Source organism: Erpetoichthys calabaricus, chromosome 6 (genome assembly GCF_900747795.2).
Source record: "Erpetoichthys calabaricus chromosome 6, fErpCal1.3, whole genome shotgun sequence".
Taxonomy (NCBI): Eukaryota; Metazoa; Chordata; class Cladistia; order Polypteriformes; family Polypteridae; genus Erpetoichthys; species Erpetoichthys calabaricus.
This window is the reverse complement of record NC_041399.2, coordinates 179,679,743-179,702,705: the sequence shown is the minus strand read 5'-3', so window position 1 is coordinate 179,702,705 and position 22,963 is coordinate 179,679,743. Positions and strand designations below refer to the sequence as shown.

The following is a 22,963-nucleotide window of genomic DNA, read 5'->3' as shown; positions in this document are numbered from 1 at the left end:
TTGCTGTTCTTGATTTGCTTTTCACATGGCCAAGTATACGTTGCATGCTCAAGAGTAAGCTCAGCGCACAACTTCGTCATATTACAACCAGAGGGGCGAACTGACAACATGGTATACAAAGAGATCCTTAACAAATAATTATTGGTATAATTTCCCTCAGTTTATTATTTAAAATTTTAAAGCAGTACTTCGCCGCTGCGAAGCGCGGGTATTTTGCTAGTAAACAATAAAAGCAAACAGGTCGTCAAGCAAACAGCAGAGATAAAGCCAGATTCAAATAGCATTAAGGTGGTTCATGAATTTGAGATTCAATTTAATGTAATCTATTGTTATTTTGAGTAGTATTAGTGCTTCAATGCACTTTGACGCTGATTCAGGTCTGGTTGGTAGCCTATGAGTGTAATTTTTGTTATTTACATAAGTTATTTAATCAGACTCTAGTGTCTTTCTGTGATTTGTAGGGGTTGGGGTACCTTTGCCATAACCCAGAACATGTCTCCTTAAGAGTCTAAAATGTATTTATGGTTGCTTAATAGGCATGGGGTTGTCAAAAAAAAAGATGGAAAAAGGACTGGGGAGAAACAACTGCATTTGACAAAATAAATAGGACTAATCGGGAGATTAAAAGAAAGAAAGAAAGAAAGAAAGAAAGAAAGAAAGAAAGAAAGAAAGAAAGAAAGAAAGAAAGAAAGAAAGAAAGAAAGAAACTTCAATAATGCTTCAACATTCTCCTCACATATCATATGATTAACTTTTCATTTACTTTTCTTAGGTTTTCCTACAACAGTATCGTTATTACTTTAAAATCATTCCCATTGTCGATGATAAGCAAAATAAACAATGTTAACATTATTAAGACAATGTGCTTAAGGTCCACAGCCCATGGACTCTGATGCTCTCATTAAAGAATGTGATGTGATGGATTTTGGTCAATGAATATCATTATATAGTAGCAACTTATGAATGTGACAAGTTGTTTGTCCTCTATCTCATCATGTACTGGGACATGATTCCTGAATGGAAGGAACGTGCTTGCCCTGTAACAAAGAAGCTGCCTAAAAGGCCTAACCCTTTAAGGACAGTGGAAAGCTCAAAGATGCTAAAGTTTTAACAACCTCCAGAAACCATTGTGGGTTTAAAAGTATACTGGCTCATCCTTGACCTAAAACAATACTGTGGTATTAGAGCCATTTAAAACCACGTCACGAAAGTACAGTTGCATGTTGAGTCTACAGTCATGAGGTGAGTTGGCAATAGGGCTCACTAAAAATATGATGAAAGGAAAGAATACAGTGATTTCACACATACTGAGAGGGGGAGCAGGAGGTGAAAGAAATTAGCAATTTTTAAATGAGATAGGGAAGTGTCTATGCCTCCCTAATAGGTGGAAAGGGGTTAACATGGTTTACATTAGTAAGAATAGGCCCAGGGAAGCTGGAGCTTATTTTCATTTGTTTAGTTCATACTTTGTTACATCTGTATTTATAGCTCCCTTGTGTGCTTTATTTAATAGATTTACTTATAGCCACCTTACAAATTATTTTTGTGTTTAGAGAGTAATTGCAATAGCACCCTCCTCTCATAGCAAAAAAGGGAGGGATAATAAAAAGATATAATATAAAATATCACACAATTATATATATATATATATATATATATATATATATATATATATATATATATCCCTAAATGCTCCATGGGGCTTGTTCCAAACTAACAGGATCACTTGAAGATCATCCAAACTCACTGTGTTTTAAGTACTTAAATACCCTTATATTCTCTCTAATTTGTAGCTACACTTTGTTCCTGCCACTTTGGACCATGCCCCCATACAACCTCCTGATTCGGTGCTACATGTAGAATTACTTCCTATGATAGGACTTCCCTTTTTAAAGTCTCAAAGTTCTCTCTAGTGGTCCATAGTATCCCTATATTTCTGAACCCATTTTGGTCCATCAAATGTAGCACAATCTCATACAGTATGTTCAGTTCAATTCTCAGTCTAAAAACATACAGTTAGTTGGATGGAATACTGTAAACTCGTTCTATGTATGTGATTGTGTGTGTCTAACGAGTTTGAAAGAGTCTGATGGAGTGCAATTCCATTCAGTGTTAGTTTTAGCCTTATACTAAATGCTCCCAAAAATCCTGTACTAGAAAAAAAGGGATTAAGAAAATAAAAAGATGAATAAAAATTAATGAGGCTGAAGATTTATTTGTTGTGAAACTGAGAAAAAACTTTAATTAGTTTATTTATATTTTAAGTATGCATGACTAGATATGAGCTTGCTGCTGCTTTATAATAGTATATTTCATCAGACTATGAAACAAATGCATGACATATATTTTAAGGCCTTGGTAACAACTGCAAATACTTTAAACCAAATAACATCAAAGTAGATGCAATTCAAAAATACATATCATGCAAAATTTTCTAAATCCCAGAAAATTGCTCTTTGAAGTAAACATAAAACTTAGCAGGCTTTACCAAGTCTTACAGTGAGAAATACACTGTACACTGTGACTGGGTGAGTAGTCAGGATAAAGGGAAAGATGACTGCAGCAATGTACAGAGACATCCTGGATGAAAACCTGCTCCAGAGCGCTCTTGACCTCAGACTGGGGCGACGGTTCATCTTTCAGCAGGACAACGACCCTAAGCACACAGTCAAGATATTAAAGGAGTGGCTTCAGGACAACTCTGTGAATGTCCTTGAGTGGCCCAGCCAGAGCCCAGACTTGAATCCGATTGAACATCTCTGGAGAGATCCTAAAATGGCCGTGGACCGACGCTTCCCATCCAACCTGATGGAGCTTGAGAGGTTCTGCAAAGAGGAATGAGCGAAACTGGCCAAGGATAGGTATGCCAAGCTTGTGGCATCATATTCAAAAAGACTTGAGGCTGTAATTGCTGCCAAAGGTGCATCGACAAAGTATTGAGCAAAGGCTGTGAATACTTATGTACATATGATTTCTCAGTTTTTTTTATTTGCAATAAATTTGCAAAAACCTCAAGTAAATTTTTTTCACGTTGTCATTATGGGGTGTTGTGTGTAGAATTCTGAGAAAAAAAATGAATTTAATCCATTTTGGAATAAGGCTGTAACATAACAAAATGTGGAAAAAGTGATGCGCTGTGAATACTTTCCGGATTCACTGTAATGGCAGTGTAACATCTTTTTATTGTGTACATACCAGTTAAAGTATAGCATACTGTATGTGTCATGAAAAGAGTGTTGAAATCTTACTTTTTCAATCCCTGCACCTCTCTGGTGCAGAACAAATTAGACACAAATCAAAGGTTTCTCAGTATTGACTAGTGTTTCTTAAAACATAGGATAGCCCAGAAAGTAGTTGTTAAATTTGTTTTTGCGCAGAGAAAGAAAAAAATGTTATATGAGGGCCCTGGAATTACAAAGAACTCTACTAACAATTCACAACACTGTCACTGATTTAACAGTGCACATGTGTGGTGAAGTGAGGTCTGTCGCTGTTTCGCATTTTTAATAAATAATTGCTGCATTCACATCTTCATGTGGGGGGCGAATGTGGCAAGCAGTTCCCGTGTGCAATACAGGAGTAGACAGTCTTGCACTTAGTGCACAGGTGTAGGATCATCCATGACCCTCACTGACGCCGGGAGCTGCTGATTGCCCAGCTGTGCCACGTCCCCATTTTAAAAGGGAATTGCTAATGCAAGAGGGTGAATCAAAAAGAAAGACACATGTTAAAGGTAGAAAGAAAGAGGGCAGGTGGTGGAAGGAGCCATTGTGAGCGAGCAAAAGAAAGCAGGCTTGAGGGAAATAAGGCAGGTAGCTGAGAAGGACAGCCCCTCAAGCGGAAGGAGAGGCTGATGCCCAGGGGGCTGAAGGAGTTATCGCTCTGGCTGAGCAATTTGGGGAGCCACAGTAATGTGCATTAAAAGGAGCGACTCGCCATGGAAGACCGGGAAGGCAGCGGGAGTTGAGAAGACTTGGGAGGAGAGCAACAACGTGAGCGCCATGGTTGTTGAGGTCCTAAGCCTAGTCCTTAGAGGGAGCCAGGCCGTAGCAATGGGATGGCAGGGACCCGATCCTGGGGAAGGTCAGCTGCGCGTGTCAGTAGGGTGACTCCTCTGCTGCAAGGCCCGTATAGGATAAGCAGAGGAGCTCATTAAGCTTCATAAAATTCTTATTTGTGTTTACATGGTTCACAAACAAATATCACTGCAAATTTGTAGATGAGGACAAGTATGAAAGAAATCAAAATAAAAATGGTTTGGTTAGAATAAAAATGCCCTTTAAAATAACCTTACCGTTGTCATGGTAGTGTCATCTTTCATTGGTGTCAGGCCTTCAAAGACACGAAGGCTATAGAAGCCAACGACAGAAGACACCATTAGATAGCTGTGTGAATCGGAAAAATTAAGTAAAATACTACTAACCAGCAGAATATCACAATTCTCACATATTATTATCTTCCACCTAAATATATCAGCTCAAAAATCATTAGCTTTCAACTTTCATAATTTTCCTTTGAGAATGTAAAAAGAGCATAAAATATATTTAGTTCACATTCAGTATAAATAATAACAACAAAGTGGAAACATTTTCAGTGAAATTTTAACATTTTAAAAATATAGTTGTCATGTTCTCATCAACAGTGACTATATTTAGGCACCACAAATAACTACACTATATGCATGGTGATAGTAGTGATTTGTGTCTTGGGGAGGGAAGATCACTATTTTTTTTAAATTATGGTCTATTCGAAAATATAATGTTTTTGCCATATATCCAAAGGCATAAATAACAACATTATGTTAAAAAATCTTCAGGTGTTAATTCAATGTACTACTAAACTCAAAATCAGCTTTACAAAGGATCAATTTTTTATTTAATGTACTAAATGAAAATCAATGTCAATATTAAGGTCTGAATAAAAACGCTGTTTCAGTAAAATATAAACTAATAATTTCTTACTTCTTTTGGTACAAGACTGAAAGATTGAAAACAAAGGAAAAGTCAAAAATTTAGTGGAAAGATTACTACAGAAATTTTAAATGGGAAAAACTTGCAAGACTTAGTTGCAATATAAATAAGAACTAATTAACTCCTTGAATTAAAAGCAATTTGAAAACTTTAGCTAATTTTGATATATACTGTATCTGAGAGTGAATGAAAAGAAGCCAAGATTGAGGTAACAAAAACTGTTTAGATACATGCAGAAGTCTTATTTTGAAATAAGTGGAGATGAAAAAGATAACCAGTTAATTTATGAGGTTTTGTGCTAACATTTAGTAACATCTAGTTTAGCTCTGCAAAAAAAAACTAAGGTATGCTGCCAAAAAAAGGGATACAAAATAAGAAAGATTTCAAGGGCTGCTCCAACAAATCCAAATGTGAATAATGATGAGCTCCCTATTCCTTGCTCCTGAAAAGAAAAAAAAAAATCAAAGAACTGTTAATGATGCATACTATTAAAGCTGCTACTGTGAACAATATAAGACTTAAGCACAGACTAAGGATTAAGAACAACAAAGAAATGACAGTCATTAATAAATAGAAAAAACGAAAACAAAGTTTGTAGCAGGAGTCAAGATAATTAATAAGTTATCCTAATGTACAAAATATGTATCTAAACCTTGAAAGAAATTAGCTGCCTAGATAGGAATTCACACCCATAACTCTTATTTTTAAAGAAAAAATGTTAACTCATTTGAAATATTCAAATAATTCATTAGCTGTTATAAACCAAAGTCAGCTTCAAAAATAATAAGACACTCATTTATTATGAGATGAGGCAAATATTTCTTACACAGCCAAATTAAAAATAGTTCCTTATTAACAATTTGCAAGTTTTAAAGGGTATAACTGCAAAACCAAAGAAAGATGCACCACAAGCCATTATGATTGTTCTGGTGAAACCAAAAGAACTAAATGTTTTGAATCAGTGTCATTATGCCACAAGAAGAGTTGGGAGACACTTTATTCCTATGACAAACACTTTAAATTGGTGACTGTTATAAATGTTTTGTGTAGTTAACTAAAATCCATACTTCAGAATTAATGTTTTTTTTTACTTTAAATTGGTGACTGTTATGTATGCTTTGTGCAGTTGACTAAAATCCATACTTCAGAATTAATGTTTTTTTTTTTACATGGAAATTGCATATGTACATCCTAAATACCAAACTTTAACTGTCGTGACAATGAAAAAGTACTGAAATACAGACTCTGTTTAATTTATTCTTACATAGCTCAATTCCTATTATTCTGCTTTATTGCTGTAAACCTGAAATAATATAATTTAACAAAAAACAGAAAACGTCACGTATTATATACAAAAGCACATAATTTTAATTTTTTTTTTACTAAACTACTGTAAAATACCATACAATACATACAATATCAATTCTAATGCAAATAATTAAGTCTGTATACAAATTTTACTAACTCCAGTTACAGGGGAGGCTACAGAATCTAAGATAAAAATAAAGTAATAATCAGACACAGATATATTATAATGACTAGTAATTTGCTTTGTCTCAAGTTCACCAAAATTGTGGAAAGGTTTTCTGAATTTCAACAGACTTGGTGAAATGTACTGAAATCAATGGGAAAGGAGAAACTGAACTAGCTCAGAATTCAGAATTATAATGGGGTGATATTCTTTCAAGTGTTTCTGAGGGCTAGGGGTGCATCTACCAACCGGGCTGTCTTGATTGTTGTGGCCAGATATGTGACCTGAGCTGTAAGGCAGCAGTGCTAATCACTGTACATCCCTGATGTAAAATTATGTCACATAACAGGCTGTGTTTTCATTTTTCAATGACAATTCTGTTACAGCAAATCATTGCTCAGTTTTTTTCCCCTCTGAAATATTTCCTCCTTCCAAGTGAAGAAGTAGCAAAGACAAAGAGAAATGGTGGCACAGTGGTGTAGTGGTACTGCCTCGCAGTAAGCAGACCAGGGTTCTCGACCCAGACCCTCCCCTTGCGGAGTTTGCATGTACAGTATGTGCTCTGGTCTCTTCCCACAGCCTAAAGACATGCCGGTTAGGTGTACTGGCGATGCTAAATGGGCCCTGGCGTGTGCGTGTTTTCATCCAGTGATGGACTGGCACCTTGTACAGGAGTTGGTCATATGTTTGTTGAGATAATCTCCAGCTGCCCATCCACAACGCCTCCCCCTCCCAGGTCAGGATTAAGCAGGCATTGAAAATGGAATGGTAGGGTATATAGTTTCTGGCCATTATAAGACTTGAATATTTCCACTCGTAGAAAAATAACAATGTAACAAAGTCTGGTGTTTGGATGCATCTCTCAAAGGTTTGGTATTATTTTGGGAATATTTTAAAAACATTATAAAGCTTAAACATGTACATTTTTAAACTGTCCTATTCCATTTCTACTTCTTAAGAAATTTTATGTCTTATGAATACTCAACACAGAGTTTTTAATCAGTTTTTATCGATAGAATAGTTTTGAAGCATATAATTTGCAAATAGTTCAGTAATTTGTATTTTTCAAAGAGCTTCAAAAGGTTTTCAGTGGTGCGCTATAGCAAACTTACAGTGGGGCTGCAAGATGACTAAAATAATAATGATAATATAGCATCAAAACACTAAAAATCAAGCTACAGCCGTAGGGTCAAATTTATCTTTTTAGAGAGGACTGCTTCATCAAGATCCAAAATATATTGTATATAGTGTATAAAAACTGTAATTTTTCTCAAAGTTCCCTCTTTAACGTTCATTTCATATATAGATTGTATCCATTATATTTACACCCAGCATTAAAATGCGTTTTCAGCATCTGCTTGCACTTATGTGAGCCGCATGGTGCACTGCAGGTACTAACCTGTGGTTAGAATGGGAATGGGCTGTTTGCAATATCCCAACAAGAAAAAGTGAAAAGAAGATGACATGCTACACTACCAAAAAGAAATGCTGTGTCTTAGAATGTGGCCAAAGATGTTACAGGCTCACAAAGGATATGGTAGATCAACAAACACCATTTCTACCTACCACTCCTCACTTTTAAAACTGTACAAGTGTCAGAGCTGGCCATCTTCCTGTGGTTTACCTGAGTGCTGCACAGCCCTATACAATTTTTTTGTCTTTTCCTCTAACTGTTGTATGTGGAGAGAAAGTGTATTTACATTTCAGCTTCTGTTAAATATTGCTATCGCTGAAGGAAATTCTCTAGTCCTGAATGCAGAGGATAAATAAAGTAGCTTTTGTAATTAAGATATGAAAAAAGTCTGCAGCATCTAATTCTGTATTTTAAAAACTACCCTTATTTTAACTATCATAAATACATATTTATTTTATAATTTAACAAGCTGTTATTCTCAAAAATATCCTTATCCCTAAAAATTCATGCACATTTTATGGTATGATTAAGAAATTCAGGCACTAGTAAAAAAAAAAAAACTTTCATTTAAAAAAAAAAAAAAAAACACAGGCTGTTTTTAATATAGCTTCTTAATTTTGTGTAATACCACTGGCTGAAAATGTACTTTTAATAAATGTAACTGCTAACAAGCAACTTTGTCAGGACTGCAGCAAAAGTACAAGAGGGTAAAATATCATGGCCTTCATATGGGGTTGGGGCTTACATATACTTCTTGTTCTCTTGGAGGACTAAAGGTTCAGAACCATTGCAGCACAGATCAGGCTGGATGTTTTTGTCTATAAGCAACACAGTTTCAAAATACTTTTGCACACAGGGAAGCATACAGACAGTAAGTAGTACTAGACTCTTCCTCCTTTATCATAAGATCTTATGTTGTGCAGAATGCGAAATACAGTTGTGCAAATGATTTAATACCCCATGGCAAATAAAAAATGCTGTTGATTTTCTAACTGAGAAAAGGAAAAAAAACTCAGCCACTAAGGATAGCAGAGTTACCTTTTAAAATTATAATATACATTTAATATATCTTTGATGAATATAATAAACTGGAAGAAAAGTAAGACACACAATGCAGCATAGCAAAGATTTAGATGGCATTACAAGTGATCCAGTAGTGTTACTTTTTTGTAAGTCCCAGATCTTAATTGACGTATTAGGTCTGAATCCAAGTCAGGTGACAACAGTATTAAAGCTTAACAAACACTAACTGAGTATGTGAAAACAAAAATAATGGACTCTTTCAAACAAGGGAAGGCTATAATATGGTATGAAAATGCTAACTTCTTACAATTTCCAATATCTAAAATGTTATTAATAAATGGAAGTTAAGAGGAAATTGTTGAAATCAGGACAATTTCTGAAGTGTTTCATATTGCTGTCAAGAACCTGCAGGAAGGTTTAGCTGACATAGGAGTGGTGCACTGGTTCATTGTGAAACATTGCTTGCTTAAACCTGTATAGAAGGGTCATCAGAAGGAAACATTACCTGTGATCTTATCTCACCATTGGAACCAACTCAACATTGGAAGTACGCAACATAACACTTTAATTACTCAGAAGTGTTTTGGAACCAAGTGCTGTGGTTTTATGAAACAAAAACTGAATTGTTTGACTACAATCATCAAAGGTATGTTTGGATTAAAAAGGAGAAGTACTTGGGGAAAAAAAACTTAACAATGGGAATGGACCTATTATGATTTTAGGCTTGTGTGGAAAACTGTCACAAGAAAAAGTGTGTGTAGAGGGAAGAATGGATTCTACTAAGTATCGACATATCTTGGGAGCTAGTGTACCACAGCAAGTGAAGAAGCTGAAGCTGAATAGAGATTACGTGTTGGAATAACCTTCACAGTCCTGAGACTTGAATATTAATGGAAATCTATATGTGTATCTCAAACATGCAGCATGTGTAAAAAAAAAAAAAAGACAGATATTCTGCAAGGAAGAGGGTAAACATTAATGAAGCAAATATAGAACTAAGGGGTTGTACCATGTTATCCATTATTGATGTAATAAGTGAAGCAAAATGACTCCTCTTCTAGTTAGCCAATAAAAGGTGTCATTTTGCTTGACTTCTTATTGAAGCAAGTATACAAAGACTTTTACTTGGCAAAAAGAATTACTTGGAGGCTATGATTTCCACCCAAGGAAGAGTTACTGATTACTTGCTGACAGAGTGCCCACATGTTAGCACCTGCCGCATTTTATGTTATGTTTTAGATTGCTGAAGAAGATGGGTCATTACATATTCCAGACACATGAGGATATGACTCCATCTAAAGTCTTAAATGCTCCTTTTGATATACATCCCTATTTATACAATGAAGTGCTCTGAAGCTACACAAATTACTTGTTTTAACTGCATTATTAATTGTTATTTTGTTTTGGCGTTTTTTTTTTTAACCTGCATAATGCACAGCAAAGCAGAATAAAAATACAATAATGTTTGAATTTATACTTGCACATTTGTTTAATAATAAAGTCTCAATAAGAACATTTAAGTTAAATGCTGTAAGAAAACTTTAAATAGATAGATAGATCATTTCTGCCCTGCACCCTATGCTTGCTGGGATAAGAGCCAGATTCCCAGCAACCCTGCTCAGTATACAACAGACTTAGAAGTGGATGGATGGCTTTACAAAAGGGTTGCTTACTGCAGTTTAATGATCAGTAGTAAGATTGCCATTGAAACATTATTTTTAAAAGGGAACATTTATAGGAGCATTCTACATATTATTTGTTGAATGTCAGACTTCTTTCTATAAAAATGATTTTTCACCACCTCATATCTTGATTCCTATCATGTATCTCTTGTAAAATATCATAAAGCTGAGATCCACAAGTACATGTTCCTAAAAATAGTATACTTTTACATACTAATTCCATCTATGCTCCCATGTTCTAATTAAAGAACTCATTTCAAAGTAATAAATGGCATTCAAGCTTCCCTCAATTCTTTGCTTGTAGCTCACATCTAAGCAACTATTTTATATTGGTATCATACTGATTAATTTCTTTGATCACAATATACACCAACAAAAGGCAAAACAGACTTCTTCCATGAAATATGCTTTTTTTAAATGGTAAAGACATAATGCTCACAGAAAGTAATATCCTTATTAAAGATATCAGATACCAAAAGTATAACTAGATACATTATTCTGGGCAAAGAACAAACTTTGACATTGTTCCTGTTAGGCTGTAGACAACAGTTATAAGTAGGGAATCGATTGCAAAATATGTAACATCTTAGACTCAAAACCTTCAATTCAGTATAAGACAGTGTGTGAATTGCTAAGAAAACAGAGAAACAAGTAAGGTTAAGATGGTTATCAAATGGGTAGCTCTATTGATTTGCTAAAGAGGACATCTTAGACATATGACAGGAGATCAGAGCAATGGAATGCATCCAGCTCTTTAAACATATAACAATTTACTAAACAACACTGTCAAAGAGCTGACACAGCTAATGACATGTGTAATTTGGGGGATTTTCTCAGTTCATCTGTGCCAAAAAATATGGTTTAAATAAAATAACTGGAATGTGCTGCAAAACACCACACAAAAAGAAAATTAGAAAAAAGACAGTGAAAAGAGACCTAAATAATATCTTACTTGTTATGCTCTAATAAAAAAATTAAAATATGCCATAGATATTAAGTCAAAAAAATAAATATGATACAGTGAAAAAAAAGTTTAATCAATTTTCCTAAGTCATTTTTGCGCTTATGTTGTTTTTCTTTATTTTTGTATATTGTATTTGTATTTACTGTACACAGCACAGGGTTCATAATGTAAGAAAAACTGAAATAGCACTTTTCAGATTATAGGAAAACATGTGGTATGAACATCAAGCATACATATTATTATACATTATTACATACATTATTATACATTATTTTTAACAAGTAGTTACAAATGACTTTACTTAATGCAATATTGAGATTATTCTAACATACATGCAGAGACATCATACATTAAGGGTTAGGAATGTGAATTTGGAAACATACAAATAAATAAATAAATATAAATAAATTACAGAAATGCAAACTCTCAACATAATCTTAAATTATGTTTAATTAGCATACCATTTTCATTCAGAGCACTGATATAACTAGAAAATGTAACAAATCAAAAATACAAGACATAATATTAACTAAAAATAATTACTACAAAATTGCTTACCAAAAAATGTAAAATCTTATAATAGGTATACCCACAAAAAAGTATGGCTATTAGAATGTTAATTAAAAAACAGGAATTTTAACTGTTGGAACTGTTTGAATCTATGTCATATTTAGGCAACATGTTCAAGGATCTGCTTGGAAATTATTATGTCTACACATAACACAGCAGAGCATGCAGTTCATCAACACAAATACTAAACATAGCAAAAAACACGCAGTTGGACAGAGAATCAATGTATTCATTGAAAAAGCACTGGCATTTTTAGAACAGAAATTCCAGTTGGACCACATAGACCTGGGAGACACTGTCAGATGGAGTGGAGCCATCTTAAGAAGTCAGGCACAGGGTGTGTGTGTGTATGTTTGAGAAGGAGAGAGAGATGATCAAGTGTTTAAAGATTGACACATACTATATTCATGCATCTCCTTAAATACGTTGGTCTGGGTAATGAGCTGTCACCAAGTTACAGGAAGGATACTGACTTGGATTGGCTTATGGTGCTTGGGAAAATGAGTACAGATGGTGTTGGCTCTAACCACAAGTGAGAAGAATGAGACTGAGCCAGTGGTGATAATGTACAGATGGTGGCCACAGCAGAAAAAAGATCATTAGAGCCATATGGAAGCAGCAGTGGAAGATTGGAGCTACAGCAGTGCCATTGCAAGGAAGCTGAGGAAGTAACATCATGTGTGGCAATGAGTGAGATGTGGTATCAAACAAATAATGTTATAAAACAAAAAAAAAAACCGCACAAAATAAAGATCTCTTTAAATATTAGTTTGTCATACAGTACAACCACCAAATGCCAGGATAAAAAGATATCAACATCAAATATATATACTGTATATCTTAAAAAGCAGAAACTCAAATTAAAGTAGCTTTTGTTTAGTGGGAAAAGTGGCAAGTAGTACTATATGTAAGTAATAGACTTTACTCATGATAATGACAACTACTACTCCAAATTAGTGAGATGTGCAAGTTCCTTTAAATTGTGCACTTAACAGGGCTCTAGCCTTCAAGTCCAAAGATGGAACTGAAAAGTTCAAGCTCCACACGCACACAGGTAACACTGCTTGTTCAAATACCTGGTCCAGCAATCCAGAAACAGGTTAGTGGTACCAGGCACATAAAATTTCACATACTCCAAAGAAATATTTTTCTAAATAAAAAATTGCACAGAGCATATCATGGAAAATTAAATAAATAACTTTTATGACAAGTTGAGTTTGCTACAGACACTTTAAAAAATAAAGTATTGAGGAGAGTTTACCACTTCTTTAACTAAGTGTACAACAATGCCATCTTATGGGTAAGGCAAAAACACCACTGTTAAAAAGTAAGGAAATAGGGAATAAGGAAATCAATAAAATTGTGTATTAACTACATACTTTTACAACCAAATTAATGTATTTCATTCATAAAATAACAAATCTTTTTGACAAATATAAATATTACTAGCCAACCCACGGCGTTGCATATGCTGCAAAATTATTTATTGATGGGTGAACACTTCCTGAAAGACACAGTTGTCCAAATGGGGTGGGTTTGAGGATACGACTGTGAGTGAATGAAAAGATGGAACTCTGGAGAGAGCAAAATACAATTGTCTGTGACTGTAAACTGGTTTTGGCTGATACAGGCATATCTTTTTGAAAGTTTGGTCCTGTGTCTTATTAATTGTCATTGCAAAGGCCAATCTAACAGGAAATTGTCTGCGTGTAAAAGTAAAAGGCAAATTTGAATCTGATGGGGACACGAATATCCGGGGAATAAGGACAGTTTGTGAGGTAGGAGCTGCGATAGTTTTACACTCCAGTACATTGCGGTGAATGCTGGTAACAGTCAGTCTTGTGCCATTACAGAGACTTCTTGCTGGCATGAGGTTTCTGAGAAGCATGACCACTGAACCTATTTTAATTTTGAGTTTATGCAGAGGCATGCCAGTGGGAGTAAGACTGTTAAGAAATTCCTTGGGGAATGAAACTTGATCTGCAGGATCGTCTGTGATGATGGAGTCAACGCTTGTGAAAGTTACTTTGTCGGTAGGGATAAGTGTCAGTTCTTGTTCATTAAGGTGTAGCGAGTCTTCGTTGGTGACGCTTAATATAGCTTGCGTACTGAGTTGTTGTGGAGTCACAGTTGAGAAGTCGATGTCACCATATAGTTGTTGAATGGGATCAGAAATAAAAGGAAAACAATGAAAAGGTAATGGATGTGGGAGGAGGGTTAGAGTTGGTGGGCGGGGCTCTGTCGTGTGTATCCCATGACGCGGGAGGAGGGTTAGAGTTGGTGGGCGGGGCTCTGTCATGCGTGCGTGTGTATCCCATGGTCGGGCGACTTGGTGGATTATATATAGAAAAGCAGCCGGAACCGAAAAGAACAATGAAAAGTCAACGTGGCTCAGAGGTGCATGTGGACTGTATCAGAGACGAAAGCGACTGAGGTGGTGTTTGGTGAGGTGTTGCGTGTTGGCACATGAGCAGGCAGTGTGCATGTCTCGAGAGCGAGGGTGGACTCGGGAGGAGGGATAGAGTTGACGGGCGGGGCTCTGTCATGCGTATCCCATGGTCTTAGAGTTGGTGGGCGGGGCTCTGTGAGTTGGCGGGCGTGGCTCTGTCGTGCGTATCCCATGGTCTTAGAGTTGGTGGGCGGGGCACTGTGAGTTGGCGGGTGTGGCTCTGTCGTGCGTATCCCATGGTCTCTGTCTTGCGTGCTATGGTTGTCTGCTTAGTGAATTGTTGGTGGGCGGGGCTCTGTGAGTTGACGGGTGTGGCTCTGTCCTGCGTGCGTCTTGCTTGCCATGGTCTTAGTGAATTATATATATATAAATAAGCAGTGATTTAATTATGGTGTAAAGGAAAGACTGAAAAACAATGAATCATAAAAGTGTGCAATTAAGTAATTGAGAGGTATCAAAGGAACATTTATTTGTAAAAGTGGAAATATTCTTTTATTGGGAAAAACAAATTGTTAGATTTGAATTTTCAATAAAGGCTTAGTCTAGATTGTATTTCAAAAACTAAAAAGTTCACTGATTTGAAATATGACTTGAAATTCTTTTTACAAATATACAGTACATATGTTAACATTTTGTAAAATATGATTGGCATTAGACAAACTGTGTTTAGAATGCACCATATGTCCAGTAGTTTCAGCTAAACACATATAATACTTTAATTCATATACTCCGTTCATAAGCTGTTAGAGAATTAACACTGCTATTGATCCCACTTTTTTCAGATTTGTCCTTAATTTAACCAGATAAATCAATACAAAAAATCTACATTTCAATCAATCAATCTATGAAATCAGACATTAAAGGGATCCACACCAAACAACTCTCCATATTTTTGACATTTCAAACCACAATTATGCAGTCCCTTGAAGCAATGCACTCAACTATGGCCTTGTTTGTCTCTTACCTTTGATCCTTTTGGCATTGCAGTCTCGTCAACTAACAAATACAGGATGTTGAGAGCGACAAGAAAGACAGAGATTGCCTGCAAAACAAATATATCAAGTTATATCAAGGGAATGTTAAAATCATATGAGCAAGCACCAACCTGATTTACATCTGATCTACTGTAAAAATGATCTATAAGTGGCAAGACAATTTAGTTATTCTTACTTCTAGCAAATGACTTGTACTAAAAAATTTAGCATATGAAGAATTTTCACTGTGTTCCTAAAATATACTAATGGTCACAAAGTTAAATTTGTATTTCATTTTTTATTATTAGCACTTTTTAGTCAAAAACTCTTCCTTTTTCTGTCCTCATAAAATGTTAAAACAATGAAATATATATGTATCACTGCTTTGGAAAAGACGCCTTAAAATATACTTCAAATAATAATGGTGACTACGAACCAAACTGCTCAATTATAAGCGAAAATGTCATAAATGATAACTACCAGAGACAAGATAAAAGCTTGTATTAGAATTTTCAGTCAAATGTACTTAAATATAGCTTCCTCAATTTGGAAGCGACATAATAAATCACAACTTATTTATCCATCCAACTAGCCATTATTGAAACTGCCTAAATCATTTCAGGGGGATGGAACCTAGTTCATTAACTTTCAAACACAAGGCAGGAACCAGATCTAACTGAAGAGCCAGTTTATAACATGATACACTGAGGCCTGCAGACTCTTTCATATGTATCCAATTTACCAAATATGTGTCTTTTGGATGTGAGAGGAAAATCAGAGTATAAAATGAAAAATTCATTACAGACACAAGGAATATGCACAAACTCCTCACAGATAGTACCTGGAGAGGATTTGAACCTAGGAATATGGAGCTGTAAGGTTAAAATAACCACTCTGCTATTTTAAGTTATCCCAATTCTATGTAAGTAATCATAGTGGCTAGATTGTGTCTGTCCATGTAGCTGTAGTCTGTTATGTGAGGTAGTGTCTAAACAATTGCAATGCACTGCTAAACCTTTCAATTTTGGTGGATCAGCACATTCAGTTATTCTTGCTTATGGATTTAAACACAGACAGAATTAGACAAGTATAAAGAAGCATTGGTTTCAATGATGGGTCATGCACCAGTATGTGAAATAAAAGACAATGGAAATGTGACATATTCTGTTCTTTTGCCGCTTTAAAATAAATCATCCTATCTTTCCGACGACGAATAATTAAACGACTAAAGTATAATACAATAATCTGTTTTACAGATTAGTATTAAAAATGAAGTTTTCTTACCTTCATTAAATTTACAGTGAAAATGTGATATACAAATTGAAAATGTACTGTATGTGATGCATATTTACATATTCAAATCTGAATGCTAGCTGTTGAATTTCATTATTCATGCAATGCCATATAAAGGGCCAACAAACAAAATTAAATTATTAATATAAAGTACTGTTTTAAATCCTAACATTTGAAATCTTAGTGCATTACTGGAACATTGCCAACCAATCTTCATTTTGCATGTCATGCCATACACATTCTTTCAGTTTGTTTTTAATACGTTGAAATCACTTTTATAACTTTTTCTAAGTGCTGCCACCAATGTGGAATTGACTAACAGCTTACAGCAACCAATAGGCTATATGCACACTCTCTTCCTCATTCCATGTCAGCCTGCTGCTTCACTTCCGGAACTGATATCAAAACGAACAAGCTATGACATTTTTCACCCAATCGCTTCAAAACGCATCCAGACTTATGGTAAACAATGTTAAGTTGCTTTATTCAAACATTGTGCCAAACATCAGTAGTTAAAAAGGAGAAGGGTTTCAAACTATATGTTTCAAGCTATATCCACAATTACGAAGGTAAGATCCAGACATAATAAAAACTTGTGAAAAAATATGTGATTGCTTTAGGCTTCTTTAAGAAAAATAGATTTTCAATAATTAGCACATTAAACTTTATTCAGGGGCAGGTGAAAATCTGTGTAAGCTTAATACATAATAACATGAGTCTGCTGGACATCTTACCTTGTAAAAAAGCAAATGTCTCTATCTGAGGCAGCAAAATGGTGAATGCCAAACTGCTGCTTCATTGTAAGGGTCTCAATTTGTTTCCTGAGCTGGAGGATCTCCTCTCTGAGACATATGTTTTCATCAAGCGCTAGGTCTATAACTGCTGGAACCAGACCAGAAGAGTAGTCATGATCCTCGAGGATTTTATCATTATTCTCCAGTATGTCATCCTCTGTTGGTGACTTTATCCTCTCCCAAATTATCAGTCTTGAAAGTGGAATGAAGAAATTGTTCCACACAAACAATGCAGGAACCATTCTCCCTTCTTCAACAGTTGTCTCTGTCTGTCTCAGACCCTGGTTCACGAAAATCCTCTTTTTAAAATGGCGGCTACAAAGTTGGATAAGGGGACTAACTGTGAATCTCTCACACCGGACAGTGACGATTCATTTAGAAAGGGATTTTCCGCATCTCAAGGAAATGTATTAAAAACTATGTACCTTGTAGTACTTACTGGAAGCTCAACATTTGTATGTTTGTATGAAATATATTGTATTAATCAGTTTTCTCAATCTGCCTAGCACTGCGCATGGTTACTTATTTTTATGTTTACACTCACAAATTCATTTTCCAACCCACATAATACAAGTCATAGTTGTGGAGGGTTGGAGCCTATACTAGGAACACTGGGTACAATTCAGAAAAAAAAAAAAAAAAGTGGAAAGGATGTCGGATTATTGTGGGGCATTTACTGACAATGATATACTCAGTCATATAAGGTTAATTTATAGGCACTAATTAACCTGATCTTTAGATTTCTAGAGTGTGAGAGGAAATCTGGAGTACACAGAGAAGCACCTATATGAACACAAGAATAATGTCTATACTCCATACTTCAATTTAAGACTTCACTGTAATCATTAGTTCTCTGACCACTGAGGTATTGTTAATGGGTCATTACTAAAAATATTACATAGAAGATACAGAAACATGGCATTTTCTTGCATATGGGTTTATTAGACATAGCCCAGTGTAGGCTGTAAAGCATATTATTAAACCATGTTTACCATGAGATATTAATTTTTGCATTTCAGCAATAAAAAACAGCAACATGCCACTTACTGTTCCTGCGAGTAATATTACCATGACCAAAGGATATGCCAAATTCTTTTCCCATACTGATGCTTTTTTGCGTCTCTCTGAACACAGATGCATAAAAAAAAAAAAAAAAAAAAAAAATTAAGAATAATGGAAAACTACTGAAATAAATTTTCATATTAATAAACAGTGAGAAATACATGTTTCAGTGTAAATAAACCGGAATGAAATTAACATTAAAATTGATTATAAACATTTATTACAAGTGGCTCACCCAATGCCCTTCATAACACCTGAGGCAGTGAAGTCAATATTGTTGCAGTATAAACATGCAATACACAAATAAAAATTTCTCCTTTTATACCTGGACATCTATGTAAAAATATATTGTAAACATTCTGAGAATAATCCTAATTATGCATTCCACTGTGTTGAGAATTAGTTGTGGCCAATTCAACTAAAAAATAAATTAAGGTAGAATAAAACTAGTGATCCACTGATATCATCACAATCTCAGTTTATTTCTATATTCAGTAGCTGTTTGGTGGTGGAGATAGTTTAGACCAGGCATGTCAAACACGCGGCCAGCAACAGAAATCTGTGCGGCCCTCATGACAGATCCTAGTTAGCACTAAACTTGTACAAAATGATTACTATCGTTTGTGATTGACTCATTCTGCATCTTCGGTGTTACTTATTGACTGTTCTTACTTCTGCCTTCTGACAAAAGCGCATTTTCCCATGGCATTACGATACCGGAAAACATCAGCTGCTAGTATAGCCACGAGCCTTGTCCAAAGTTAATGAGCCGTGACGTTGCAAGGGGCGGCCTTAGGCATGTGCAAACTGTGCACCTGCACAGGGCCGCCACGCCAATATATATTGAATATAAAACAGAAAGAGAAAATAACGACACAGCTGACGGCAATGTGGCCGAAAAACATTGTGTTTCTTGTTAATTAGTACGCTGTATTTACTAATGTCGCTCGAGTCGGAGCAGTAAGCTATATGTAGTATTATAACGTTCTGCCGTAATGAGAATATCATGGGTCGCCACTTGGTTTTCAAGTTACAGTCACGAGCATAAAGAATCGTGTCATGAGCACAAGGCGGCTATGTAGTATCCGCAACGGACGTGGCCATCCACCATGCATAAGATACCATATTGACATTGGCGGGCGAAGGGGCCACCGATTCTTTCTCTGCCCAGGGCTGCCACGAACCTAGAGCCGCCCTTGGCAGGCTACACTACTGGCTGGGATGCTGAGACTGGCCACTGGGCAGAACTGACCATCACGAGCAGTAATAGCTCGCATATTTTCACGTTTTTTTGCTCTAGTTTTATGTAATTTTGTGCTAGCATTGTAACGAACAGTTAGTGCAGACTACAGCCGAAGATCTGAAGTGGACGCGAGAAGTTGGCGATTTGTTTATTAACAAATTTTTGTGATTTTGAGTTTGTAAAATTAGTGTAGGTCAGGGGGCTTTTTGCATATCGGCTTATTTTCAGTATTGGAAAGAAAGCTACAGTAACTTTGTATAATAGTATTTGTTACAGTGCGGCCCGCTGACGCACGTATGGCAGTCGAAGTGGCCCACCAGTGGTAGTGAGTTTGACATGCCTGGTTTAGACGTCTACTTACCTTTCAGAAAGTGAAATGAATGCTGAGTTGAATGTAAATTAGTAAAGTACCTTTACTAGTCTTACACAGCATGTATACACACACGCACACATAAATATATTATATATATATATATATATATATATATACACACACACACACACAGTGGAACTTTGGTTCATGAACGTCTTGGTACACGTACAAATCGGTTTATGACCAAAAAGTTCGCCAAACTTTTGCCTCGGTTCACGACCACACACTCGGTATACGAACAAGCCAGTTTCCCTTTCGGTTTGTACAAGTTCAGTCTCTCCATGTGCATTTCCTGTGCAGCGAGCAAGAGAGAGAGAGCGAGAGAGCAGGACACACACACACACACACACAAAGGCAGCGCGAGAGAGACAGAGGCACACACACACACAGGCAGCGCGAGAGAGAGAGCCGTGCACACACCCAGGCAGCACACGCACAGGCAGCGCAAGAGAGAGACAGACGCACACACACAGGCAGCGCGAGAGAGAGAGGGGGCTGGATTCATAAGGTAGGAAGGCAGTTAAAGAATGCACTGGGCTTGATTTTGTTTTCACTTCTGTTTACAGCGATCGGTTCATAGCGTGCATTGTTGCAATGTTGCTTTCTTGGTGGTTTATTAAATTACGGATTTTTTCAAATGTTCATTTTTTTCCCTGTGTTTAAAACTCATTAAAAAAAAAAAAGTGTTTTTAACCAGCGGTTAGTAGCGCTATAGCGCGAACTATTGCAGTGTTAGTTTTCTCTGTTGTTCAAGGTTTTCTCAGTGTTATTCAATGTTTTTACATTTAGTTTACTATTACGCTGTGCATTCTATGGTTTGATTAACTATATTTGTGCTTAAAAACTTTTAAAAAATATATATTTACATACAGTTTGTATGGTCTGGAACGGATTAATTGTATTTACATACAATCCTATGGGGGAAATTGCTTTGGTTCACGACCAAATCGATTTACGACCAGAGTTTTGGAACGAATTATGGTTGTGAACCGAGGTTCCACTGTGTGTGTGTGTGTATATATATATACACACACACACACATTTTATATATATATATATATATATATATATAATTAGTGCATCTGGAAAGTATTCCCAGCGCATCACTTTTTCCACATTTTGTTATGTTACAGCCTTAGTCCAAAATGGATTAAATTCATTTTTTTCCTCAGAATTCTACACACAACACCCCATAATGACAACGTGAAAAAAGTTTACTTGAGGTTTTTGCAAATTTATTAAAAATAAAAAAATTGAGAAAGCACATGTACATAAGTATTCACAGCCTTTGCCATGAAGCTCAAAATTGAGCTCAGCTGCATCCTGTTTCCCCTGATCATCCTTGAGATGTTTCTGCAGCTTAATTGGAGTCCACCTGTGGTAATTTCAGTTGATTGGACATGATTTGGAAAGGCACACACCTGTCTATATAAGGTCCCACAGTTGACAGTTCATGTCAGAGCACAAACCAAGCATGAAGTCAAAGGAATTGTCTGTAGACCTCCAAGACAGGATTGTCTCGAGGCACATATCTGGGGAAGGTTACAGAAAAATTTCTGCTGCTTTGAAGGTCCCAATGAGCACAGTGGCCTCCATCATCCATAAGTGGAAGAAGTTCGAAACCACAAGGACTCTTCCTAGAGCTGGCCAGCCATCTAAACTGAGCGATAGGGGGAGAAGGGCCTTAGTCAGGGAGGTGACCAAGAACCCGATGGTCACTCTTTCAGAGCTCCAGAGGTCCTCTGTGGAGAGAGGAGAACCTTCCAGAAGGACAACCATCTCTGCAGCAATCCACCAATCAGGCCTGTATGGTAGAGTGGCCAGATGGAAGCCACTCCTTAGTAAAAGGCACATGGCAGCCCGCCTGGAGTTTGCCAAAAGGCACCTGAAGGATTCTCAGACCATGAGAAAGAAAAGTCTCTGGTCTGATGAGACAAAGATTGAACTCTTTGCTGTGAATGCCAGGCGTCATGTTTGGAGGAAACCAGGCACCGCTCATCACCAGGCCAATACTATCCCCTACAGTGAAGCATGGTGGTGGCAGCATCATGCTGTGGGGATGTTTTTCAGCAGCAGGGACTGGGAGACTAGTCAGGATAAAGAGAAAGATGACTGCAGTAATGTACAGAGACATCCTGGATGAAAACCTGCTCCAGAGCGCCCTTGACCTCAGACTGGGGCAACGGTTCATCTTTCAGCAGGACAATGACCCTAAGCACACAGCCAAGAAATCAAAGGAGTGGCTTCAGGACAACTCTGTGAATGTCCTTGAGTGGCCCGGCCAGAGCCCAGACTTGAATCCAATTGAACATCTCTGGAGAGATCTTAAAATGGCTGTGCACCGACGCTACCCATCCAACCTGATGAAGCTTGAGAGGTGCTGCAAAGAGGAATGGGCAAAACTGGCCAAGGATAGGTGCGCCAAGCTTGTGGAATCATATTCAAAAAAACTTGAGGCTGTAATTGCTGCCAAAGGTGCATCAACAAAGTATTGAGCAAAGGCTGTGAATACTTATGTACATGTGATTTCTCAGTTTTTTTATTTTTAATAAATTTGCAAAAGCCTCAAGTAAACTTTTTTCACGCTGTCATTATGGGGTGTTGTGTGTAGAATTCTGAGGAAAAAAGTGAATTTAATCCATTTTGGAATAAGGCTGTAACATAAATGTGAAAAAAGTGAT

General features: G+C 36.4%; 1 protein-coding gene across 2 annotated transcripts in view; it reads right to left on the bottom strand.

The window, feature by feature from the left end:
• lmbr1 (limb development membrane protein 1) overlaps window positions 1-22,963 on the bottom strand; it is a 161,841-nt gene that overhangs the window by 27,927 nt on the left and 110,951 nt on the right. For both annotated transcript variants that reach the window (XM_051929120.1, XM_051929121.1), the window contains 4 exons: window positions 18,652-18,728; window positions 15,508-15,585; window positions 5,339-5,412; window positions 4,295-4,385 (listed from right to left, as the gene is read on the bottom strand). In XM_051929120.1, coding sequence (XP_051785080.1) covers window positions 4,295-4,385; window positions 5,339-5,412; window positions 15,508-15,585; window positions 18,652-18,728 — 320 coding nt within the window. The remainder of the gene's footprint in view (window positions 1-4,294; window positions 4,386-5,338; window positions 5,413-15,507; window positions 15,586-18,651; window positions 18,729-22,963) is intronic.